Source organism: Pseudopodoces humilis, chromosome 4, assembly GCF_049639895.1.
Source record: "Pseudopodoces humilis isolate 2021_Gansu_Grassland_sample_001 chromosome 4, ASM4963989v1, whole genome shotgun sequence".
Taxonomy (NCBI): Eukaryota; Metazoa; Chordata; class Aves; order Passeriformes; family Paridae; genus Pseudopodoces; species Pseudopodoces humilis.
In genome coordinates this window covers 70,039,245-70,066,176 of record NC_142203.1, presented here as the reverse complement: position 1 = coordinate 70,066,176, position 26,932 = coordinate 70,039,245, and the positions used below count along the sequence as shown (strand labels likewise).

Below are 26,932 nucleotides of genomic sequence, written 5' to 3'. Positions count from 1 at the left end.
ACACACTACCACCACTTTCTTCTGGTGGTAGTTGGTGCAGCTCAACTCTAGTGTCAGTACACTCATGGTTCTTTGATGCCAGCGTGTTCCAGAAGAACTGTGGCAGGATTCAGGAGACCCTGTAGTTTAGTTTAGTAAATTTGTAATGCTTCCTGAATGTTCAGATCAAAAAACAAAAAACAAAAAAAAAACCAAAAAAAAAAGCATAAAGAAAACCAAACAACTCAACAGGTTCATGTTTCTATTTTAGATTGTCCTTGTTCTCTATTTTGTGCTGTTCCAAACTAGGTGTTTGTTAGGGTGACAAATATGAACATTAAGCAAACCTAGGCCACTGGTGCCTCTTACCAAGGAATATTCCAGATGAATATTTCTATGTTAATTAACTAAATCATGTATCTGCCACTGTTGATGTCTGTATTTTGATTTTTATGTATAGATACATATCTGGAGACTTGTAGATCTGCTTTGGTTTTCTTCAGAATATGATGATTGTTTGGGGGTTGAGTTTTGTTTTGGGGTTTTTTGGTTTTTGGGGTTGGTGTTTTTTGTAAACTTTTTCACAGAGAGATTAAATCATTTCTTCAGGTCACAGTCAGGTCTACCCCTACACAGGTCTGCTCAATATCTTAGATACCAAATTTGTCTGTTTAAGCAGAGTAGGTTTACTGAAATCTAGTCCCTCATCTGTCCACCTAAAAGGTGGACAAACAGCTGTGCCCTTCACATGTGTCATCACAGCACATGGCTGTCACAGTCTTGAAGTCTCCATGTCTGCCTGTTCTTTCTCATGTTCAGTTTCATGGCCAGGGTGGTTGTGAAAGTCAATGCAGAGTTTGTAGATGAAAACACCAAAAAGACATCCCAGAATTGGAGCTGTGACTGGGACCCACCACCAGGAATGGTCAGCCCTAAAATGAAACACAGAAGAGGCAGCTGGTGAGCTAGACTGGAACCACCGCCCTGCCACCACATCCTGCTGGGGAAGGAGTGAGCTTTGTGAGCAGAGTCTGTCCCACTGCAGCCACTAAGCCTACAATTGGCTTAGACAAATTTTCTGTCCCCCCACATAACTGCTGGAGGGAAGGTCATTTTCCCCATCAGCATGTAAAGGTAGCTCCACACTGCAGGTTTCTTGTTCTCCTAAAGAAATGGGCTGTATGGTCTCAATGAGTTGGACTCTCAGACTGTTATAAGCATTTTGCCTCCCCGCTTCCATTAAAATCTGTGACTCCTCTACCAAGCTCTCAAATATATTTTCTGGGAATTTAAAGAAAATGGGCATCTGGGACAGGAGACTGGTAATGATCTCACCAGAGGAAAAGCCATAACATGATACCATCTTTCTAGATAGAGTAGGCCAAGGTTTCGTGTCCAAATTCAGACTCAAAATTTAGGCAACCTGTTCAGCAATCCACCTGCATTCAGGTGAGCTGCATTCTGGCTTTCTGCTCACTGCAAAAACCAGCTGGATCTCCAGTGAACAGGCAGACAATTTGGTGCCCAAACTGAGGTATCTGAGTGTCAAGGTGAATCCCATGCCAGAGGATAAGTGTACTCCAAATTTTGTGTACATAATGAACAAGGCTCCTGTAAGCACAACCCTCATACTCTGTACTGATACCATCACTTGGTCCAAAATTAAAAAGGCTTCATGACACATTTTATCTTGTGCTTATCTCCTCCCCTGGCAAGCTGAGCAAGCTAAGAACAAAACATTCACTCACGTGAAGACGGCCGTTCCCCAGCCAGCAATTGCCGTGAAGATCCGGGGGGGCAGGTCCCTGGAGGGGTTTATGGCATAGCCTGTGTTCAGCCCCATTCCCAGACCAATGCCCAGGACCAGCATACCCGTGAGCATGGGCTGAGCGCCTTTGATGGCCGCGTTGTTTTTCTCATCATGGATGACTAGAACACCCAGGATCAGCATAACTGTCGCTGTAAACTGCAGGAACAGAAAAGGGTCAGGATAGAGAATGGGGAAGGTTGGAAGATCCTGCTCGGGAGAGCAGGAAAGACTTCCCAGAATGAATGCAGATGAAATTCATGGTCTAATCAAGGTAGGAGGTACCCAAATATTACTCTCTCCTCACAAGTGGACTGAAGAAAATTCTTTTCTCAGCAAAAACCTCATCACCAAGACTGATACAAATTCCTCATCAATGTCATCTCTATCTTTCAAGTCAGGGAAATGGGTTACTTTATGTACATTCTATCTGACAGAAGCAGAGCCATAACAAACTGCTCACGAGACAAACTTGATCATCCCTAGAGGAAGTGATGTTTTGTACAGCCTGATTGCAGATATCAGATTCTCACCTAGGAAACTGAATTTCCCATCAGTGACTACATAGCTGGCATTTATAGATCTGCAGTGGCCAGGACATCAAGAAGCACAGTTTTGATAGAGGTGATGACACCTGTCTCTTTATGCTTCAGAAAATGCAGCTGGAGAGACTTGAACTGCTTGCACAGACACCAGGAAAACCAGAAACTGCAGCTTTTGGAAAGGCACTGTAATTCTAATTTGCTTTCTTGTGGATCAAGGACACTGCCTGGTCCACAGGAGGCTGAGGGGATCCACTCCCCACCTCTAGGCTCTTCCACCATCCTCTTTGTCATGCCCAGGCAGGAGTCCAAATCACAGGTTTCCAAAGATTTGCCTTGGAAGTAAATCTTCCTTCTCTGGTGTCTTAGTGCCCCTCAACCCCTGAAGAATCCCTTTCCTATTTCTGGGCATCTGGACACTGTGCTGTAAGCTGGGAATCCACTGCACACAGTCTCAATGGATCTGTTCAAACACAGAGGTTCAGTCCAGGCTGTGCCAGATGTGGAGACAGTCCCAGGCTCTCTGTGCTGGGGTGGGGCAGAACAGCTGCCAAGGAGCATGGAGTGGGGTATAGAATCCAAATAGAGAAGGAACAGTTCAGCCCTGAACCCAGAGGAGATGGCCAGTGATACGGCTCAGCTTCTCACTTCTCACTGCATGCATGGCAGGCAGGGAAGGTGTCTGGAGAGCCCCTGAACCAAGCTGTGGAGCAGCCTACATGTATTAGGCTTTAGGCCAAACCCTTTAGGCTTGCCCAGCCAGCAAGGTGATTTGGATCTTACCTTTCAGGTGCCTGCCTGGATGCTGGGCTCCTTGGGAAAAGAGGTAGTGGTTGTGTCTGTGCATGTAGAGCTGTGGAGACCTGTAGCAGCCCTGCAGCAGCACCTGCAACCACCCACCTTCTCCTAGCACACCACAGCCGTTCCCACTGACCTCTGTGAAGAAGGCTCCCTGCAAGGATACATTGGGAGCAGGGTAAGTAGAGAAGATCATCGCTGTGGCAGTTGGTCCTGACACTGTAAGGTTTCCTTGGGTGTAGTCATAAATAGCATCTAGGAGAAGTGGTAATTATGGAAGTTAGCATTCATCCCACAGGACACATACACAAGTCCACCTGTTGCAGCCAGCACAGACATCAGGGAGAAGGGAGGCAGTGGAAGATGTGATGGAGGTGACACACTCCTCACAGAGCATGATCTCACCAATATCTGTTACGTGCAGACTTTGGTCTGAAGTCACTTCCTTACACCTGCCAGCTCCCTGGAGCCCAGGGTAGCCTGGATTGTCTGGATACACTGGAGGCCTCCAGCCCTCTGGCCCTCAGAGACCAAGACATGCTAGGGGCAACAGGTAGTGGATCCTCTGCTCACAACTCAAAACCCCCCATGGCTGCAAACCTGTGTTCCACAGAGCATCAGAGGCCCCCAGAGCTCCAGAGGCACCTAATTCCTGGTAGTTCATGTAAATAAAGCCCCTGCAGACCTGAAAACAAAATGCTGACAAAATGCAGCTACTGTTCTTCTGCTGAAGACAGCTCTTGGAAGTGGGAATGCCCAGCTCTCCAGGAGCTCTGTATCCTTTCCAGAGGTATATCTGGGACCTGCTCTGAACTTGAGCTGTGGTCTGTCCCACAAGCCAGGAACTTGCCTTCCTCACCCAGAAATCACACTGGGTACTGTAAAAGGACATACATTGACAACACTATGAGCTGACTCAAATTATCCTTTCAGCAACCTCTGTGATAAAAGACACAACCCTACCATAGTAGACAGCAAAGACGGTGGCTGCTGCCATAAAGGAACCCAGGAACTGGCCGATTATATAAGCTGTAAGTGTTGTCCAGGAGATATTCCCTAAAACGCATTGTGTAATGGTGATGGCGGCATTCAGATGAGCTCCTGCAAAAATCACAGAAAAAGAGAGGCTTCAACACTGATGCAGCTGTTTTGGAACATGTGATGTGGTAGATGCACCATCCCTAGAAACATTCAAAGCCAGATTGGACAGGGCTCTGAGCAACCTGCACTAGTTGATGTTTCTGCTCATTGCAGGCCAGTTGGACTGGATGAACTTGAAAGGTGTCTTCCAACTCAAATTATTCTTTGGTTCTGTGCCCCGTTCCCCACAGCAATCAGCCAGACACTGACCCAGAACAGCAAGAATCTCTCAGGTCAGGGTCTTACTCCTGCACAGACACAAAATTAACCTTTCTGTGGATACAATTTCTGAACCTGAGAGAATTTCTAGCTCTCAGGGGCTGATTGTTCCCAAGGGAAAGTCTTTGGGAACTGTCTTACTTAAGGACTGTTTGTGTCAATAAGGTTTTACTCTCCCAAAACAAGACACAGATGTTCTGAGTGTTTTCTCTCTTGTCCTACCAATGGGATGAGGGAGGTGTTGTTCCGTCAACCAGTCAGGGTGTGAATTCATGTTGTAAATATTGGCTTTTCACAATTATTCTGATAAATATATATTATATGCTTTCACTATATTCTTTTCCCTCTTAGCAAGTTATAGGCTTAGATAGGAATTCTGAATGGTAAGGATATGTTTCATCCGGACAAGGCAAGACAATGGGAGGATCAAGCTGTGGAAAACAGGCTATTATCAGCAGCAGGAAATGGAGAGCAAACTGTTATCAAAAAGCCGGTACCAGGACGTGGGCAGGGGGGAAAGATAAGCTCAGCTGCCCTCAGAAGAAGGATGAGGGGCCCAGACCCTTATCAACAACTGACCATCTGCAGAAAAAAGGAAACCAGACTCCAAAAGAATGCTGACCAGCTAAAATAATGATGACCAGCAAAAAAATTATGCTGACCAGCAGAAAATGAGACTGTGCAAGAGCATGATCCAAGAAGGCGGAACCAGGGAGGGGACATGCTTGAATATGCATTAACCCCTCACAGCAAGGATGGGATAAAAGGGGTATCCCTAAGATACCAGGTGTGTTCCTGGCAAGGCGCCAGGGCACCCGGCCATTTTAACCCTTTGCTTTATTTCTTATGTCTCCTAATTGTCTTTTATTTATATTAAATTCTTTTTATAATTTATTAAGTGAATCTCGTTTTTAAGAAGGGTAACTTGGATCAGAACACCTTATAAGAAAGGGCAGTAAACCCCAAAATAAAGGCTTTACCTCATGAACCTCTGGTTGCTGTGTGTAATATTCAAACCCTTCATTCTATACTTCATGTCTTGTAGCGACGTCTGGTGCCCAACAGGGATTCAGCATCAAGACTATGGCAACCGAGGAGAGGTAAAATCACCCCCACCCACCCTAGAAAAATGGGGTTCAGTCCAGTGGCTTCTGTCTGCCATTTTTTCCTTTTGCTGGAGAATTCTTCCCAGTGAGCTGAAAGTATGCCAGTGGCTGCTTTAGCCCCAGAGGAGGAGATCATCCTGGATTTATGGCCGGACATTCTCTACAGACAGGATCTGGACATTTCTGAAGCAGATATTAATGCTTCATATTTATGGGGGAAAGAACATGGATTTTTTCCAACTGTCATTGATGCACTGTTGAAAAATCATTGGCAGAGCTTAGGTGATGTGATACCAACTGGTGCTGTTGGTAAGAAAGCAAAACTGCTCCACCCTTGGAAGAGATTCATGATTGTAACAGAAGCCGTGAGCTCCAGAGCCTTGTCTTGCGACGTCTCAGAGGTTGGGTCCGAAGGAGGAGACTGGTCTGATCCAGAAGCCGCTCTGCTGGTGTATAATTCACGGGAGACAGCATCGAACTTGGACCAGAACTGCCTAGAGGGAATATTTTCCCCAACCCCATCCCCTTGCGAGTCCAGCCTGGGGGTTCGTGCTCTTTTGTCCGAGTCACACGGGATGGGTGACCGGCGGGAGGGGGAAGCAGGAGATTCGACTAGTGAAAACCACCCCTCGCCCGGGGCTCGGGAAACCGCGGGATGGAGAGGAAGCAAGCATCCTCCAAGCGTTTCCTACGATGGAGGGAGCACAAGTGGCTCCTGATCCACCGGCAGTGGCGGCAGGGCCGCTAGGACCCCTCTCTGTGGTGTGCATGAATTGTGGCATTGCTCCTCTGGTCCCTTTCCCTCGGCCAGACGCCGCGGGCACAGGGAATGGCGGGATTTCATCCGCTCCCCAAGCACAACTGGGGGGCGGCCCCTCCGCGCCTGCACCGGCTCCGGCCGGCGCAGTCAGGCAATTGATCGATTTAATGCCCGAAGGAGACGGTGTGGCCCCGCTCTAACCTGCGTGGACTGGTTCGTCGCTGCCTCCCACAGAGCCCCTTCACTCAGAAGGGGCCGGCGGTGCGGCCCAAGCGGGAACAGTGGCGCAGGTCCGGCCGCCGCGCCCACAGGGGCTGACGGGATGGGCTCCGCTCCCACCGCAGGCGGAGGTGCCGGCCCTGGCCTGGCTGTGTACAGCACGGCGGCTCGGCCAGCACTGCGATCCCCTGCAGCCCCCCCGCAAGCGGCACACCGGCCACCGCAGCCAGCACAGGTCCTCTGTTGGACCCAGGCTCCCCCGAGCCTCCCCTGCCAGCGTGGCGGCGCCAGGGGCTGACAGGGGTGACGCTGCCCAGAGGAACGGCGCCACAGCTCTTGTGAGCTCCACCGCCTTCCCGGTGCCCCGTCCCTCCTGCAAGCAGGACTCGAATGCCAGAGCTGCCCCAGATCCGGCGGCTGGCGCCATGGGGGCCGCCTCCCCGGGTACCGTGGGTGTCGGAACAGAGGCGTCTGAACCTCCCTTATTTACCAAAGGGGCTCGCAGTGACGCTGGCTCTTCGGGGCAAGTCTCTGCTCGGAGTGGAGGACATGGAGACGGTCCCAACTCCAGCGCCCATTGGGCGCTTCCCCCATGCCAGCTCACAGTGCATCCCAGAGATCCCAGACGGTTTTGGGACAAGGTCAAAGAAAAAGCCTTGGAGATGGGAGATTGGGAGCTCCTTGAATGATTATGGGGAACTGGAGATAGTTTTCCTGATTTTTCAGATTCTGCCAAGAACAGTCTGGTACAGGAGAGGCAAGCTCCAGCCAGCTGCCTTTCTGTGCTCCTGTGACATCTAAAGGGCAAGATCAAAGAGATACTGTGACTTCACAAGGAGGCCTTCATGCTTTTCCAGTGGTTAAGGAAAATCCTCAAACAGGGCTGCCTAATACGCATCAAGTTATATCCACTAAAGCTGTGATGGGCATTAGAGACAAGGTTGCAAAATATGGACTGGGGCCTCAGGAGATAATGCAGATGATTTGCATTATTAACTCTGAGTCACTGACATTAATAACATTAAGCACCTTGCTCAAGTGTTATTTCAGTCTGTCCAGTTTGAAGTCTTTGAAGCCAATTGGAGTCAGTTGGCCACGAAAGTAGCTGGATGTAATAGCTGTCTCACCATGACCCTAGGTATGAGGTTGGAAGTGATCTATTGACAGGGGTTGGAAATTTTTCTGACCTTGATTTCCAGGTTACATTCCATTCACAGATGCTGGATCAATGCCAGAAGACAGGCATTGCAGCTCTGATTAAAACCATAGAGTTGTCAGCTCCAAAGCAGAAGTTCGCTATTGTAGTCCAAGGGACAAAGGAACCTTATATGCAGTTTGTTGAAAAACTCTCTGCATCTTTGGAGAAGCAGGTGGACAACCCTGCTTTGAGAAGGCTACTGGTCACACAGTTGGCAAGAAGCAATGCCAGTGATGACTGCAGGAGGGTAATAGAGGCTCTCCCAGGTGATCCATCTTCACCAGAGATGGTTCAGGGTTGTGGCCTTGTAGGCACCACAGATTATAAGATGATTGCCTTGGCTACTGCCTTACCAGCATCCTTGAAAGGGCCAAAGGGTAAGCAGCAGAAGCAGGTGACAGCACAAGCCACCAAAAAGCAGGGGAAACAAGCACAAAGGGAAAGCTCCCTCGTTTCTGTGCAGTCGGTGTGGAAAGCCAAACCACGCTGCAGAGCACAAAGTTTTCAAAGTTTGCACATTGCAGAGCACAGCAAAGTTTGATGCTAAGGGCCAGCCTTTGGCAGATCAGGGAAACGCAAAGCTGAGCGCCTCAGAAAAATGCGCTCAGACATAAGCCTTTCCCCAGGTCCTGAAGCTGATGCAGGCTTACTCAGCCAGCTTGTGGCCAGCACCCATGACTCAGCCGGACTTGATGTCTGTACAGCAGCAGCAGTAGTCCTGAACTCTTGCAAAGTGCATAGAGTTCCTTCGGATGCCTTTGGACCCTTGGGGGAGGGTAAAAGTGGGAAGGTCAAGTGCCACCCTTCAGGGTATCATTGTGCATCTGGGACTTGCTGATTATTTGGGACAGATTTCTGCTATGGTTTCCACGCCCACCCCTCCCCTCACCATTATCGAGAAAACACACATTGCTCAACTTGTGCCTTTCAACTCCTGTTTCCAGGGCTGCAGACCAAGGGGACGTTTGCTTTGAATCAACTGGACCACCTCAGGTGTACTGGACTGCAGCCCTGACTGACGAAAGGCCTGAGATGTGGAGTACCCTGTGCCTCCGTGGCACCACCCCACCAGAGATCCACCTGCAAGGCCTGATCGACACAGGTGCCAAGTCACCATCCTGGCCTCCTCTGTGTGGCCTCCGGAGTGGCCTCTGGATCCTGAGGAGTCAACTGTCACAGGACTGGGGGAAGTGGCCAAATGTTTTGTCAGCCAGCAGCCTGTGCTGATCACGAACTCAGAGGTACAGTCTGTTATGGTTCGGACTTACGTCACCACAGCTACTGCTAACCTCTGGGGGCGGGATGTACTGGCGGCTTGGGGGGTTTGGATCGGGACAGATTTTTAATGCAGACCACTGCGACGGAGGGCGCACAGTGCCCCACGCCTCCCTTACAGGGGCATGGGGATGAACCCATCTGGGAAACTCAGTGGTCCCTCCAAAAAGAAAATGCAGTCACCTTTCAAGATTTGGTTCAAGAGCAAGTTACAAGCTTTACCAATCTGCCAGATTTCATGGCATAAGATGATGCCAGGGCTGACAAATTGGCTAACCCTGCATGGGTAGCACCTCAGCCTGATGTGCTAGCATAGGCCAGAGCATCACATGGATTCTTTCATCAAAATGCACATACATTGCCAAAGCAGCTTCATTTGACTCCAGCTGAGGCTAGTGACATTGTCAATTCCTGTGATGACTGTCACGCACTTGATCCGCCTTTACCAACGGACATACACCCCAGAGGTCTCAAGGTCTAGGAAATTTGGCAAACAGATGTTACCCAAATTGCTGAATTCAGCAGGGTCAAGTATGTGCATGCTGACAAGTATGTGTCTGTTGACACTTTCTCCTCTGCAATGTGGGCTTCTGCTCACACTGGAGTTAAAACGTGCGATGTCATTGCCTATTGGAGGCAGGCTTTTGCCATGCTCGGGATACCTTCTACTGTGAAAACCAGTTATGGCCCTGCTTACACCTCACAGAAAGTGCGGCAGTTTATGCAATTGTGGGGTTTCACACAAATTTGGCATTCGGCATTCAGCATTCTCCAATGGGCCAAGCCATTGTTGTACCATTGTGCTCATGGTACTCTGAAGCATGTTCTTCAAAAACAAAAACAGGGACTGCAGGATGAAACCCTGCAAAGTCGATTGGCAAAACCTTTGTATACGATAAATCACCTTACGGTGCCACAGAATTCAAATAACCCGGTCATCTTGAACCATCGCCTTACTTTACAGGCTTCAGGAGAGACACATCAGCCCTGAGCGAAAGTTCAGGTGTGAAATTTAACCACCAAGCAGTGGGAAGGCCTGTTTGAACTTACGGCTTCGGGTCATGGGTATGCATGTGTATCCACAGATACTGGGGTGCACTGGGTACCTACAAAGTGTGTCCATCCTGACCTGCAATCACAAAGGCAGAACTGAGCCAACCGGCAAACCACAGGCCATGACCAGAATGAAGGTCATCAAGTGGAGGAACCTTCAAGTGATGACACAGATGCAGAAAATGCGAGTGATCGCTCGGACGGTCCCTCTACAAGCAGGCGTTAAGCATCTTTCTCATTTTTCTTTTTTTTCTTTTTTTTTAATAGGAAGAAAGGGTGAGATGTGGATACAATTTCTGAACCTGAGAGAATTTCAAGCTCTCAGGGGCTGATTGTTCCCAAGGGAAAGTCTTTGGGAAGTGTATTTCTCAAGGACTGTTTGTGTCAATAAGGTTTTACTTTCCCAAAACAAGACACAGATGTTCGGAGAGTGTTTTCTCTCTTGTCCCACCAATGGGATGAGGGAGGTATTGCTCCTTCAACCAGTCAGGGTAACCTGGATCAGAACAACTTTTAAAAAAGGGTAGAAAACTCCAAAATAAAGGCTTTGCCTCATGAACCTCCAGTTGCTCTGTTTAATATTCGAACCCTTCTATACTTCATGTCTTCTAGAAACACCTTTCTCTCTTGACAGATGAGGCGTGCTGGTCAAAGAGCTCCTAGCTAGCCTTCTAAAAATTCTGTAGACCACAGGCTGCCTCCAGAGAATAGGTCATCTCACCTGTCAGATATACCTCTCTTGTGATGGCATGGGTTTCCCTATGAGACTCTCAATGAGCTTCTCCCTGCTGAGCTTAAATAGAGCCCGTACTTCAGCAGATTTTGAGTAGCTGCAGGTAGATGAGAGCCTGTGTTTTGATGGGACACTTTCTTTGGAGAAGGCTGGTATCACAATGGTGCTTTTGAAGACTAAATGGGTCTGGGTCTCATGCCCTTGGTGCAAACTACATGTGTTCTCCAGGCCTTGTGTCCCCAGGAGTCTAAAGAAAATATTTATTTTTCCTGCCTAATAGGTACCAACTTTGAGGGTCAGTAAACATTCCAGTCTTCATGACCATCTTCTACTCCAGACTCCAAAAGGGGTAAGATGCAGACACCCATCATTTTATCAAACAGGACAGAGTGAAGTGGAAGTGCATGTACCACTTGCTACAGTCCAACAACCACAACTGGAATGGGGACAGATCACTTCTTAGACCCTCTGCTCTTTTGTGGGTATGGCCAGCTCTTTCAAAGGTCATAAAAAGCATCTTGTCACACAGATGAAGCTAAATTACTATGTCAGGAAGGTATGAAATTTGTTTTGTAACGATACTCTTGCTGGCGGAGCTGAGATCCCTTCTGTACTGCCCTCTGCCCTCAACAGATCAGCTCCTTCTCACAAGTCACTTGGGACTACAGGACATACTTTCCTCAGTCCACTTTCCCCAGGCTGTTTCCACCAGCTCCAAAAGGACAAGAAAATCAAGAGCTAACTGCTCCTGACTGCTCACATGGAAAATTCTTCCTTTCCAAGCCAGCCCCAGGTTTGGACCTCTGTCTAGTCCAACAGTTCAAGAGCAAGGAGTTGCTTTAATTTTCTGCCCATTAGGGCCCTTAAAGTTTTCTCTTGGTGCAAATGAATGCAGAAATTGCAGAAGGCAAAGGTAGTGCTCTTGTCATTTGAGGGATGCCACCCTATGGTCCCCAGACACCACTTCCTGAGTTCATGTGGGGCATTTGTGCATGGGTGTAAGTGATAGGGAGAAAATTTGCATACCATTCCTTTTGCAGCATCAGCAGTAAGCTCTCCTTTGCAATAAATTATTTACTTCCCCATGGTCGTATCAGCAGCAGGTTTTGGGAGCTCCCTGTCTCCTTGGGCCATGCTGGCACGTCCCAAATGGGGGAGCTGCTGAAACCTGGCTCTGTTGGCCACAACAGAAGGGGCTGGCCAGACTTCCCTCTCCCTGTCCCATTTGCCTGGTCACAGCTCAGAACACAAGTTTGGGGTCAGTATTCTGTACATATGCTGTGCATGCCTCATCCCTGGCCTCTCCTGCTTTGCTTGTCTAGGGACTCTAGGACTGCTTTTTTTCAGGTGAGGGCACTTCCAATGCCATAACACACCCCTCCACTCCTGTCCACAATTCACATGGCCTTTATGGAACATGGATATATGTCTGATATAAGTGCTGCTCACCAGATATTCCTCCAGCCGCATAGACGCCCAAGGTAGCACCAATCCCAAATGCCATATTGATGCTCAGATACTGACCATTGTTTCCTCTTCCCAATACCACTTGTGCCACAGAAGATAAGCCAAAAACCTGTGTAAAACAAAAGAGAGAAAGGAGTGTTAAAAGTATTGTTGTTGTAGTAGATTGGGTTCTTTGCTATTTTTTTCTACAAAAGTAATGAGCTCCCAAAGACAGGAAGTCTCTAAGATGACCATGGTCAGAATACAAAGAACAACCTTGCCCTACAAAAATTGAAGTGATACCTGAGATTGGTATCCATCAAACAAAACTAGGCACTCTGATTACAGTTGGGTATGGATAGACAAACCCCAAACACTCACACCAAGGGCTGGGGCTCAGTGGGGGTCATTTACACAGACACACTGCAGCTGCCTCTACCTGAAACCAGGGACATGAACTGGGGGAGCATCACCATGGACCACTGAGACATAACCTCAAAGATGGATGGGAGGAGGGTGTGCAAATTCTTACTGTCCTTCTTTTCCTGGTGTGGAATTTATTGACTAAATATGTGGTTTGGGCAGCACACAGCTATTTGCCAAACTCAACTCTAATTTTGGTAACATTCCAGCTAAAGACAAGAAAGGAAATTCTGGTTTAACTTTTCTGCCCAACACATATATTTTCAGTTTGGAAACAGCCAAAGCTTCAGTGGTTTTTTTAGTGGCTAAAGGAGAACCAGTGGAAAAAAAAAAAAAACTAAAGGTAAACACTCCAGCAGGAAAACACATATTCAAGACATTGCTCGGTCCTGAGAGAATTCTATTTCATGCTTTTGATGTGGTAAGAGTGTAAAAATCAGTTCTTTGCATGCTCTTAACACTGAAATCTGGAGGAGGACAAGGCATCTCTTGAGGTTTCTGTCTCCTAAACCACTAAGGGTTTGGAAAGTGTATCCTGTTCCTTGGACTGCATTGATGTTTCTCCAAGGTGACATGTATTTCAAAGACAAGAAAGTCAGTATGTTCTCCAACACATAAACTTCTGCTTTGGCTTGTGCTGTTGAACTGTGATTTTTTTTCTGGCTATTCTGCCTGCATCCAGATTTTATCTCATGTGTCTGCTTACCCTCATTGCTTCCAGACATCAACCTGGTCCCCAGAGATGATGCTGCTCTTATCTCTCTTGTAGGCACAGACCACACTCTGCACAGAGCTACAGCCCCCACAGTGTGAGCCCTTCTCACTCTGCCTCAGCGAAACTCCCCAGAAACAGTTTGTGATGTCCCCTTAACATCTGCAAATTAGACAAATTCTATATATTCATCTGTGATTTTTCCAAAGCCAGATACAAGAGACAACAAATATGTAAGGCACAGGTTTTGCAGGAGAGCACATAGGTGCAGAGACAGGGTTGCAGGGGAGGAGACATGACTGTGCATAAACAGCACTGAAAAAGCCCCACAAGATAGGACACAGAATCTGTTTTTCAGCACAGATACAAACTTCTGTTTTCTTCCTGTATCCTCACAGTTCCAAAACATCATTTCTTTTAATCCCTTCTTCCCTAGTCCGTGCTCTACTTAGTCCTGCTGCCTGGTTCCTCTTACCCATATTGCCTGTCCATTAAGCTGAGAGGCCCTGGGAGTGTTATTGTCCAAATAACAGCCATTCAGGCATCCTGGAGGTGCATCCAGACCACTGCCTATTGCACTGAGGGCCGAGGTGCTTCTGAAGAGTTGTGTGCTGGATGCTTTATTCTGATGGTGGATGCTGCTTTTCTTGTTGGGGCACATGCGCAGTGCCCTCCTTTTCTTTCTTCCCTTGCATGGATCAGTGAAGGAAGAGCCCGTGTGAACTGCAGGCTGAAAAATCTGCCTTGTTCAGAGTGCAGAGTAAAGAGTCCACCTCATACTGCTTCCTTGCCAGGGCAACCCTGAAGCTGTTCTTTATCACCTGGGAACTTCTACCATCAAATTGCAGAGAACGGAAAAAGTAAAATGGTTTGCTAAGCTGCTGCAGAGGAGTCATAGATGTCTGTACTCTGACTTACTATGAGTGCAAAACTACCTGGGAGTGAAATTCAAAGAGCTGGATGTGCAAAATTACATGATAAAAAGCAACCATGCACTGCACAGGGAGCTGTTGCCCTTGGAAATGAGCGCCTTTCTTGTACAGAAAGCTGTGTCAAAAGGTCCCTATGCTTACGCAAATCTTAATTTCTTCCTCTTTAAATCTCCAAATGCAAGTTATTTAGGTTATGCCCAACCTTTGCATGGTAGCCTCTGTCCAGTCTAAAGTGTCTCAGCCCAGGCTTAAGTCCAGGTGTAGCAGAGTGGCACAGATAGATACGGGGCCCTTTCCAGAGGGAGCATCTCATTCTGCTCTGTTGATCAAGCACTCATAGTTTCTGGTCCCAGTGGATACTCCACCCCTACCAGCCCCCCACAGTGACTGCAAAAACTTCCTAATCCTCTACCCAAACATTTTTGAAGCAGTCCAGGAGCTCAAACCCACTTAATTACTTCTTTGTGAAACAGAACCCTCAGGCAAGGGGGCAGTTTATGTATGATTTACATAAGCACTGTTCGATTGGCAGCAAGAAAATCAAAAGTGAAATGATGGCATGCTTCACACCCTGTAATTACATTTCTTAATGGTGGGTTGTGGTCCTGGAGAACTTCTCCAGAAAGTTCATTACTCTGGCAACCCCGAGGGGAAGGTGGATGAACGCTGTTTCTATTTTGCAGCAGCTGTCAGTGATAGAAGAGTCCGGATCTGTTCCCTCGACCTGTTCAGATCCCCCCCTCACCTTACCCCCACCCCACCCCCCCAAACTACACCACACCTCTGGCACAGCAGGAGGAAAAGCCTCCATTCACTGTATGGGATCTTCCAGGGGGTGTGGCACAAGCATTGTAGACACTACTCTTTGATATAATTCCCAAACTCTTCCTCAGTTTTCTCCTAGAAGAGAACTGAAACAGCAGCATGTCCAGAGAACGGCAGTGGAGCTGGGGAAGGGTCGACAGGAGCATAAGTCTGATGAGGAGCAGGTGCAGGAGCTTGGAATGTTGAGCCGGGAGAAAAGGAGGCTCAGGGAGGACCTGATCACTCTCTCCAGCTCCCTGATGGGGGAGTGTAGCCGGGGGGAGCTGCTCTCTTCTCCCGTGTAACAAGTGACAGGGCAAAAGGAAATTACCTCAAATTGTGCCAGGGGGGGATTAGATTGGATATTAGGAAAATTCTGTTCACCAGTGGGGTTTCAAGCATTGAAATAGGCTGCCCAGGGAAATGGTAGGTTTACAGATATTAAATATATATAATATCTTGGAGGTATTTAAAAGGCACACAGATATGGCACTTAGGGACATGGTTTAGTGGTGCCTCCAAAGTGCTGGGTTAATGCTTGAACTCTGAAAGGTCTTTCCCAACCTAAATGATTCTGTGATATTTTAATTCTATCCCAACCTACTTCTCTTTCTCCCAGCATCCATCACTCTTTCCCCGCGTTACTTTTTTGCTCCAGAAGGTTTTTGGCTGATGGTCTGCCTGCAGGGAAACTGCCACCCCACTAAAGCAGAGGGGTGAGCAGTAGCAATCAACCACTGGGCAACCCTGAGGATGTGGCAGGAAACCACTGACCTTACAAATCGCTGCCTTAAATGGCTGAACATGCACACACACACGCACACACATGCACAGACTCCTCCTTACCATGAGGATGAATGTTCCCAGTGCTTCTGCCAGCATCTCTCTTATGGTACTGTTACGAATCCTGAACACCTTCCTAGTCTTCTCCAATATTGTCATCCTTGCCTTCTCAAGGCTGCTCTTGTGCTCCTGTTGTGACAGCACACTTCATTGCACTGAGCCAGGTTACCCTTTGAAACTTGGCACCTTTTCCTCACCCCCAGACACCTTCCCTCCCTTGGTTAACAATGAACAAGCCAATAAAGCAGCAGCTAGCTTCAAAGTCTTCCCCCCTTCCCCCTCTCCCCCATATGCCAACCTATAAAAGCTGTATGGTAGGGATGCAATATTTCTGTTAGGAGGGCATTGGTGACACTGTGCCTCTGCCCAGGAGAGCCTAACCCCAAAAGAGCGGAGCTGTCTATAGCCTTGATGTGCTCCTGGAGCCTGTCTTTCTCCTTAACCTTTTCTACAAGAACTGAAGAGGAATTTTGGCTCTGCGCTGCATTGTAACCCATTGACTGGTGGTTTGGTTCTGGTTTTTTAAACAGATTGAATTGGGACCGTTTGCCTGTGCAGGATTATTTGGATGCTTCTTCTGCAGCAAGGATGCTCTGCCTGGAGCTGGTGTGCTCTGCTGTGTGCAGCTGGGAAGAGCACAATGCATTGCTTCAGGTGGAATATTTGCTCTTGTTGAATGCACTTGTGTCTGCAGGTGCCATCACATTCATGGAGAGCCTTGTACCAGCCATCCTGTCTATCCTCTCATATGGGGCAAGGAGAAACCAATCTCAGCAATGGTCTCAAGAGATCTTCCTGGCTTCTTACCCAGCTGCCAGACCAGAACCATTGCTGTCCTGATTCCTCCTCCATCTCCTCATTCCCTCTGCCTATCTCCCTGCTCACCAGGCTCTCTTACCTTTCCACGGTGAAAAGGTTTTAATACCTTTGATTAATCATGAAAAAACTTATATCCACTGAGCACTCAAGACCTTTTTCCTTGAGCCTTTTCTGGTTCTTTGCTGGTTCTCTTCGCCTCCCTCTCAACCTGCTGCAGCTTCTTAGTGTGGCTCTGGAGGGAACAGCCCTGAAGAGGTATCAGCAGCTGCCCTGATGGGGACACAGTGCTCTGCTCATTCTGGCCCTGGCCTTGCTTCACTCTCCTCTACTGCATGGCAAAATTTCATGAGCTTTTCTTTCACCCACAGGGCACTCAGCAGCTGTATTGGAAGAACCTGGGAAGCTGATTCTCCTCTTCGCTCCATAGATGACTGTATGTCTTGTGGCAGGGAGAGTTTTATGGACTAGGGTGATCCCTCCTCCAGTGACAGATTAGCTATTGACCTCAGTGCACGCCTGGCTAAATATGCAGTAAATTACTAGTCTGTCTCTGATACTGAGGATCATTTAACTATGATGGATGATAATCATATTGATTGCAAGGGTGTTTCTACATCATTTTTCTAGGTGGGAAGGTTTTTGTCCTGTGGGTCTATGACCTATGCTATAGCACAGAATAAATCTTTCTAGGTCACTGCATTCTCTGCCATGCAAATATTTATTGGTGGAGCACGAGCCATGGGTCCTGGAGCACCAGGTTGGGGTGGTGACAAGACCCTCAGGTTTCTTCTGCACATGGTGATTTCCAGCTGACATTACATGTCACCTGAGATCCTTGTGTCCTTGTGCTGGAGATCTCACATCTGAGCCTTTCTCAGATGGATAAGGTATGAGTGGATCAGTAACATCCACAACTGGACCTACAACTTTTATTTTCCCCTAAATCTCAGGGAGCCTTCCAGGTGGATTCCTTCCTTCTGGGCAAACAGTGAAGCTGCTAGGTATTTGATAGGCTTTGTCTCCTGCATTCAGGGTTCTATGATTCTGATTTGGGCTGAAAAATGGACAGATACTTTCTGGGAACACTGGGTTCCCATAGACTTACAGTCTTCTCAGGGAAAAACACAATCCCAGTTTGCAATAGGAATCTTTGGTTTGGTGATTGTATTTGCAACATAATTCCCAATATTAACACCAAACCGTGTAAAATTCCAGCAGCCTTCTAGGAGATTGTCTTTTTGTACAGATCATTCCACAAGATGGCACTGAGACATTAATTTCTCCCTTTAAGATATTCAGAGGGGCTCCTCTGTTGGCTGCTGAAAATGTGAGAATCCTTTAATTTTGGGGTTCTGCTGACCATTTTTAGATATTAAAGTGACCTGCTACTGTTCAAGGACTGTAAAAATAAAAAAACCATCACCTTTCCAAAGATCATGTAGGTCAGCACACCTCTGCTCTGCAAGTACACAAACCCAAAGTGTGTGAACCTGTGCCTGAGTTTATTACAAGCGGAGAAAAACAGGCAGCTCCAAAGGGCAATTCTTCCTCACCTAAAATAAGCACCTGAGGCCTAACATATGAATCATGCTAGATACTGGCACTTTCCCTCCAGTGTCTGCACACAGACATGGAGTCACGGGCTCCAACGTGCACCCCTACGAGTGCCAGGTGGGCTGGACTGCTCCTTCTCCCTGCATCCAGACATGGTGATCTTGAGCAAGTGAAAGCCAAGTGAGTCAGCCAAGGGCTGGATTGCAAATATCTTCTTGTTTCTCAACAGCAACCTGTTTGTACTTGCTTGGTTTCAGTTACCCTTAGGGCTGACGAGGATCTCCAGGGTCACTAAATACAGTCCCCTTCTGACACAGTCAGCCACACCATACCTGCCCTTTGGTGACCTGGCCACTCTGCATTTTCATGGTAGATGATTGTTGCCCAACTCCTTCTGTTGTACTCTTACCAGAATTTGCTGCTCTGAAGATTAGACACTTTCCTCTAATTTTCAGCCAAATTCTCAAAGTCATTTGTTCATGTGCAGCATTAGCCCATCACAGTCATGAGCTACCTTACTTCTTGTGGGTGTTATCACTTAAAGTGTTCCTATAAGGTTTGTTAAAAAGCATTGGCTGCTCATGCTCAGCTCCATACAGCCTTCTAATATCCTCACAGGTTGAAACTTCACTCAACATTGGCCATACAATGATTTTGCCATGTTTTCCACTGCACATTAAGCAGCCACCTGCTGAACCAAACCCATTTTCCTCCTCAACACAGGTGTGCTTTCTGTACTACTAATAGAAGTCTCCATTTGGAAAGGAAAGATTTGGCGAGATCCACTAACAGTTCTGGTGTTGGTACCCATGGCAATGAAGAACCAGGAGAACAATGCCCCTGGGTGCTGCAAGAAGAGCCCTGGGAAGAATGACTCCCCAAGCACTCCAGGGCATTCTGCAAGGAATAACTTCTCTGACTCAATTTGACACTGCACATGCTTCCTATGCACCCAGGAGCTCATTTATCTCTTAATTGGGCTAATCAGCAGGTGGAACACTGCTACTCCATTCACTTCAGCCCTGCTGGTGAAGCATTTTCTCCCCAGAGGCCAAAGACAAGCATAAACAGACAGCTGAACAGAGGAGCTGCTCACTGCAGACAAGAACAGTTTGTTCCTCAATCAGACCAAATGAACAGGGCACCAAAGTATCTCCAGTGCCCTTCAGAAAGCAAGACCCAATCAGAGAGATCGTAACAACACTGGTATGACCTTCACTGTCTGGATAGACCCTGTTTGACATAACCTAGAGCACCTGCTCCCTATGGTCTCATGTTCAACACTCATGGTCTGTCTCCTTTTTTATGTGTGGCAGGCACCAAGAGAGTCTCACACACCCCACATGTCTCTCAGCAGATGTCTTTGCTGTCTGTACTGCCATCCCCCTCTCCATTCCCAGGATACTGGCCTCCACAGCCTTTCAGCTCACCCGTTGTCCCTTTCCCTGAAGCCAGCCAAAAGGTCATCACCTGCACATACGGCTCTTCCATGAAACCACACCTGCTCCTGTCATGATGGACACAAGTGGGAGGGTCAGATGGAGAGATGTGGTGGTTCATGGGTGGGGTCTTCTCCTGGGCAAGGTGCTGCCCCAGGCTGCTACAGCTACTAGGCTGCTACAGCTACAGGGCTGCTACAGTTACAGGGCTGCTCAGACAGAGGTAATCAATGAGGTGATGCTTCCAGCAGGAGCAGAATTACTAGGCTTTGTTTGTCTTTAGGGGCAGAGCAGGGCTCTCTGTGACAGGGTTGCCAGGGGTGGCCCTGGCCTCATTGTTGAGCAACAGCGTGGAACCCTCCTGATCACCAGGAACCCATCCACCCCATGCTGGGCCACATTCCTCCTGCCCTTGTCAGACTTATGAGACAGGATGAAGTGATTCTTAGATGGAGCAAAGCATGATGATTTTTGAGGCACCCACCAGCTTGGATCTGTGAAAAGACCTGGAAAGTCTCCCCTACCCACAAATATTTAACAGAGAGTGAAATGGAGGCACAGATCAGCTCATAGAATCATAGAATGTCAAGGATTAGAAGGGTCCTTAAAGAATATCTAATCCCAATCCACCTTTGCCATGGGCAGGGACCTCTGCCACTAGACCAGATTGCTCAAGGCTCTATCCAACCTGGTCTTGAATGCTGATGGGGATGGGGCATCCACAGCTTCTCTGGGAAACTTCTTCCAGTATCTCACCACCTTCAAAGTAAAATATTTTTCCTAATATATAGCTTACATTTCCCCTCTTTCAATTTGTATCTATTATTCCCTGTCCTATCACTAGAGCTCCTGACAAAAGGTCCCTCTCTGGCTTCCCTGTGGCCCCTTCAGGTACTGGAAGTTTCCTATGAGGTCTTCACACAACCTTCTCTTCTCCAGGATGAGCAGTCACAACCTTCTCAGCCTGTCTTTGTAGGGAAAGTGCTCCAGTCTTCTCATCAATGTAGTGGTCTCCTCTGGACTTTCTCTAGCAGTTCCATGTCCTTCTTATGTTTGGGGCACCAGATCTGGTCCCACAAGGTACCATGGGATTTCCAACAAGGTCATGTTGGCTCCTCACCTGCCATCATCCCTTATTTCCATGACCATCTTGTTCTCCTGACCTGCTCAGGGCCATGCTCTCAGCATACCTGTCTGTGTGAGAGCATCTGCCTGCCTGTGCTGGGACCCTGCTGTGGGGCTGCCCAGACCCAGGCAGAGAGCAGCAGACTCTGGGTTCTGAGCCTTGAGCTGACTGCTCTGGTCTGCTTTCAATCCACAGATAAAGTGGAAACTGGGGAAACTACAGGGCTCACAGGACATCATCACCCTGGAGATAAAAGCAGCCAGTCTTTCTCCCAGAGGAGCACAAACATCCACGTTCTGAAAGGAGAGATTAAAGGGGAAAGGCTGTAGGGTGGGGGAGGAGACACTGGGTCAGGTAAAAGAGTTTTTGAAATTGCAGAGTGTGGTGAAGCCAGCACACTGCTCTGAACATTTCCCTGCCTCTGATTGTACCCAGAGACACCACAGCATGTCTGTGTCCCCCCAGCCAGTTTGCAATGAGCTTGCTCTTACAAACAATGCCACTGTTGAAACCCCTGGTACTTCATCCCATACTGTCTCTTCTGCCTCATCCTTTCCCCAGGCAGTCCAGTCTGGAGTGCAGGATGCTCTGCAAAACACACCAGCCCAGCATCTGCCTGAGCAGCACCAAGAAGTTCAAGCTTGTGTTGACATTCACAGAGAGAAAAACCAGAGCAGGGCCTGCTGACAGTCACACAGGCATGCCTGCTCCCTCTGCTGCTGAGCAAGCAGAGCAAGGCTGAGCCAGTAGAACTTCACACAGTTCTTCACAGCCACCAGGTCCTTAAGGGTGTAGTGCATCCATGCATTTCACTTATAGAAGTTATGCCCATAAGCCTTCCAAAAGATGATGCTAAATCCACAGGCAGACCATAGAATCACAGAATCATGGAACATTTTAGCTTGAAGGGGCCTTAAATACCACCTCGTTCCAACCCCCTGCCGTAGGCAGGGACACCTTCCACTAGACCAAGCTGCTCAGATCCCCATCCAATCTAGCCTTGAACAATTCCAGGGATGGGGCAGCCGCAGCTTCCCTGGGCAACCTGTGCCAGGGCCTCATGACCCTCACAGAATTTATTCTTAATATATAATCTAAACCTGCCCTCCTCCAGTTTAAGGCCATTCCCCCTTGTCATATCCCTTCAGGCCCTTGTAAAAAGTCCATTTTTTCTGCTTTCTGTTATCCAGATGTTTTGTGGGATGAGGAACCGACTGGTGACACTAATCATTGCCCATATGTGTAATCAGTGAATTACCCAGCTATCTCCCCCAGAACATGACTGTGCTCTCCCATATCACACCTGCCAGGGGGTGTCTGAAAACCATACAGCATCTGGCATTACTCACACCAGTGCTGAGCAATGCCTGCCCATGGGATTTGTCTCTCCACAGGGAGGGAAAGGCCAGGATGCAGACGGCTGGGTCAGCTTTCCCAGCGCCAGCCCACCCCAGCCCAGAGGGCTGCTGCTGGGGCGGACGTGAAGGCATCCAAAAGAAACCCCGATAAGCTCCCAGTATCTCAGCTGTGGGGAGATGCCACAGATTCCTTGCAGGCATGCACACAAATCCCCTCAGACGCTGCCCAGCCTCTTCTGGAGCTCCAAGGATGTCCACAGGCATTTCAGTGTGAATAGAAGTTTCCTCCAGCAACACCTAGGCCCCACCACTCTCATGATCCCTCAGCCCCTTTTGATTCTTGTGCTGTTTTGAGACACAGGAAGGAGGGGCCAGGTGTGGATCTGGATGGGCTCCTGGCCATTCCCATTCTTTTAATTCCTGCATGTAAAGACATTGACCCAGAGGAACACAGAGAAGCTGAAAATCTACCTGTTGATGGGCCCTGAAAATGAGACAGTTTTCCTAGCTCCTGTCATGTCCCTGCACAAGTCCTGGATAACACAAGTGGCAGCTTCATTAATTGTCCCATAATAAGCATAGCACTGACATGCAGGTTTTTTCCCTAAGCACAGGACACCACATGTAAGTCACCACTGACAGTGCAGATATCCCTAACTCATGGCAATTACTAAATTTTGTCACTGTCTTTATTGTCCTTATGTTTGTTTTTACACAGACACTGAAATGTACAGATCCCTATCAGCCATTTCCTAGTGAAGAAGTAATTGTTACACACTACCTTCTGTATTTTGACTTCTTAGGAACTTCATTATCAAATCAAATGAAATGATCAATATATAATCTTATGAGAATGGCAGAGGATCTGTCCCTCACTCCTGACGTGAACCAGTCGCTGCTCTCAGGAACTACCTTGAGCAGGACCTGATGTGATGGGCCTCTGACCACAACACAGCCCCCAGGCTCTGCCACAAGATACAAACTCTAACAGGTCTGTGAAGATATGGGTAGTGATTTGGCACTTCAATTGCTGGTGCATGTTCCAAACTGTGGCATTAGGCACAGTAGGTGCCTGTCTGGACCTCACACCTACAGGAGCACCCAGTGAAGAATCTGCTGGGAAGTGTGTGGCTGCTGGAATGACTTTACTCAGAATGAACTCAAACTGCTGTTCATGCACTAGGCTATGTTAATGAGTGTTTGAAAGCCCTTGACACAGGATGCTCAAGGTCCCAATAAGACATCTAAAGATAGACAAATTCATGAAGGTTAAAATCCACCCATGGCTGTGGAACATGGACACCCCTGTATCACAAGTAGTCCCTGAACTGTGAGTCATTGAAGATTGTAAAATAGTCCTGAGGAAGTACATTTGTTCTGTTCACACACTCTTCTCCTATCGCACGGTCATGGATGTTTTTCACAAGTCCAACCCATCTCAGTGACCACTGCCTGGCTACCTGTGCCAGTGGAATGGCATGTCCACCAATTCAGTACTTAGTCAGAGGAACAGAAGGGTAGCAGAATTTACTAGCTGCTGTTCTTGAATTCCTCAGATCTGAGATGACATGAAAATGAAAATGGTAAAAATATATTCCTGGCTCTATTATTCACCAGTGTGAGACCAGAGCATCCACTCTCCTGCCTGCCCATTTCCCCATCTCCAGGGGGTGGCCAAAACACCTTGTTCAGACGCAGGCTGTGATGGGCAGAGGAGACATTTGCACCTACACACAGCATGTTGTGTGACCTTTGCTAAAACACCTGCTCCAGCTGAGTGCTGGAAGTGCCACCAGCTGCTGGGTCATCCTTCTCATTACTCTTTTCTCCACTGTGCAGTGCAAAAAGTGACCTCTTCCTGTCCCAGGACAGCCAAGGACATCCATTCAACCACTGGTGAGGTCAGTGGTCAGAGGGGCAAGGGGGACCATCCTTTATGCCCTTAACAGGTCAAGCCTGCAGAGCAACTCCTCAGCTCACCAGAGAACTTGCTATAATGCCTACAGCAATGCAGCAATTAAATGGCATCTTAGATACGGTAAAAGCTTTTGGTGAGGGATATCTATTGCACTGTGGTAGAGCCTCCTTTCTCTTTCCTTTCAGGAGCTGGACAAGGCCACATCATGTGCGTCATTTAAAAGCAGACTTGAAGCAAAAGGCACTTGAAAACTTACCATGGGGAACGATCATGCTCAGGGCAGTAAATAACTGACTTTGTCTTGTTCATCTCATATTTTATGGCCTTTGCTGTTTGTACAGTGCTTCTCAGGAGAAGGCAAGCTAGCAGAGCAGAGCCTGCTCACCACTCACCTGCCTCCTGCCCTGTGCAGGAACATCTCCCCTCCTGTGCTTTCTCTTCTGCTCAGCTCCATGGGATGGTAGCTTTGAATGCCATACCACCACACTGCATTCACACAATACTGTCAGCAAGGGCCTGGGGAAAAAAAGCCAGAGCCCTGGGAGCATTGCAGGAGCCCTGGCCACAGTCCCTCCTCTGTGCCTGGGGTGAGAGCTTGCAGCCTCCTCCCTCCTGGTCAGTCCAGTCCCTGATCCACGTGGGAGCTGTAGTGTAGCAGGGAAAAGGAGTGTCAGAGCAGGGTCTCTGTCCCTTGCAAGTGCCATGGGGTTTGCCATGGCCTATCCTGGAAATTTAGGACATGAACAAGATCCTCTGGACTCACAGGACCTCTTTTAAAGCCCACATTGTCAATCACCTTAGAAGCAACAAAGGGGAAATTTTCCAACCAGCAATTATGTGGGACAGAGTACATTTGTTGATAACATGGGGTGGTATGGGGGAAGAGAGATGTCTGGCTTCACCATGGCCTCATTGGGCTGCAGCTGGACTCTCAAAGCGTGTGTTTGTTCAGGAGTTTTGGATAAGTTCTTGTTGGCTGTTATTTCTGTCATACTATTGCCCCATATTTTTTGGACTCTGACTTATTTGGAAGCCCTGCCAAAATAATCCATCACAGTGTCTCGTACCCATAGGCAATAGCCTGATGGAAGACATCATGCCCTGATCAACATCTGCATAAAGCAAGATATGATCCAGGAGTGACAAAAACATGTTATGTTCTAGGTTGTCAGCACTGAGGAAAAAAACATGTTCATAATTTGCATTTGTTGATTCACACTTGCTAACAGGATAGCAAGATTGATCAACACAGAGCAACTGAGATTAATGAAGCCTGATCATCTTTAAGCTCTCAACAGACTGACCCTAACCCATAACTCAGGGTCTACATTATTCTGAGTTTTGTATCAGCTAACTCAATACCCATCTATTTATTGAAATGAAGATAGATCCTAAAGAAAGCAGTCTTGATACCTTAAATTTCTTCTTGTTTGCTGAAAACCCATAACTGTCAAGAAAACTGCAAATCCCAGGGAGAAATCCTACTGTATCAGCTGGTGATTGACTTTGACAACCACAGGTATGTAAGGAAAACGGTGTTCCCATGGGCAGTGTCCCACCCAGCCTGTCTGGAAGGACTTTATCCCTCACAGATGCTGTCACCATTTGCTGCAGCACTCAGAGGTTTAATCAGAGGCTTCCGTCTCAGGCTCTAACCCGTCCTGCCGGATCAGTCCTGCTCAGCTTTCAGCACATGATAGGATCATAAGCACAGGCAAACGTAAGCAAGGACAGAAACAGAGGATAGAGATCTCCAATACACAATTACGCACGTAACGATGCTATGTTATGCACAAAGGTGCGTGAAATATGTTTAAGAAAAAAAAAAAATCTGCATAGATAGGAGAGTTGCTCATAGTCCAGGATATTATCAGATCTGGGAAAATGCCATGTGAATGAGTCACTGGAGCATCAATCAATTGCTGTTTACAAAAAATGCCACAAAATTGGCTGTTGTGGTCCCTCTCCTGCATTTGTATTTCCTTTCCATGGTTTCTATAAATGATTGGCTAAAATGTGTTATGGGCCACTCTCTTGCATTATAATTATCTGCCCTACTACCTCGGCCCAGTCCAGTCTCTCCTCACTTTCAGTAAAACATATTTTAATGAAGTATCTTTTTCAGATGATGATTGGAGAGCAAACAAAGGCCCTGTGAAAAAATGTTTTGTGCATTCCTGCCACAGCTGCTCTCCAACCAACCTGCTATCATGATTGTGTTGAAGCCTTATGCCAAGGAGGGACACCAAATGTGACTAATACAGCAAGTTTATATATGCCCCATTCCTTCAGGAGCTGCTGTTCACTGCCTCTGTTCCCCAGCATTTAGCACCTGAAAAATTCAAAAAGCTGGTGATCTGTAGATCAAGACTCTGGCACGGAAGGCTTTTAAATCAGAGGTGGTGCCTTCAGGCCCAGCTAGAAGCCAACAGCCAGACTGCACAGATCCCACACCCTCAACACAGAGGTCTTGTCTGGATCTCTACAGCAGGATGGGTCCCTGCCCTGAGCCCTGGGCTGGGCTGGGCTCAGCAGGCAGGGACCTTCACAGCAGGACAGCTTCTGGCTTAGCTCCCATTCCAACCACCCCAGACAGGCAGGGGTAAAAACAGAGGAATCAGGGGAAAAAGCAGGGGGGAAACAAGAGGGACTGTCTAAGGAAAAACGGGGAAGCAGGAAAGCCCTGTGTCCAGACTCACTGTGATATGGTTTGTGCAGCACAACACATC

General features: G+C 47.8%; 1 protein-coding gene across 2 annotated transcripts; it reads right to left on the bottom strand.

Moving 5' to 3' along the window:
* Positions 1 to 43: 43 nt before the first annotated feature.
* Positions 44 to 17,005, bottom strand: LOC102111295 (aquaporin-7). 2 transcript variants are annotated; one of them, XM_088054365.1, is made up of 7 exons: positions 16,888 to 17,005; positions 15,993 to 16,118; positions 12,279 to 12,405; positions 4,090 to 4,227; positions 3,263 to 3,381; positions 1,728 to 1,945; positions 44 to 911 (listed from the first exon to the last, which is right to left on the bottom strand). In XM_088054365.1, exons 2-7 carry the CDS (start codon positions 16,086 to 16,088, stop codon positions 752 to 754), a joined length of 858 nt encoding a protein of 285 aa, XP_087910491.1. In that variant the 5' UTR covers positions 16,089 to 16,118; positions 16,888 to 17,005; the 3' UTR covers positions 44 to 751. The 2 variants fall into 2 exon arrangements, with proteins under 2 accessions (XP_087910491.1, XP_005530465.2); XM_005530408.2 differs by lacking the exon at positions 16,888 to 17,005 and having other exon boundaries at positions 15,993 to 16,122.
* Positions 17,006 to 26,932: the final 9,927 nt, after the last annotated feature.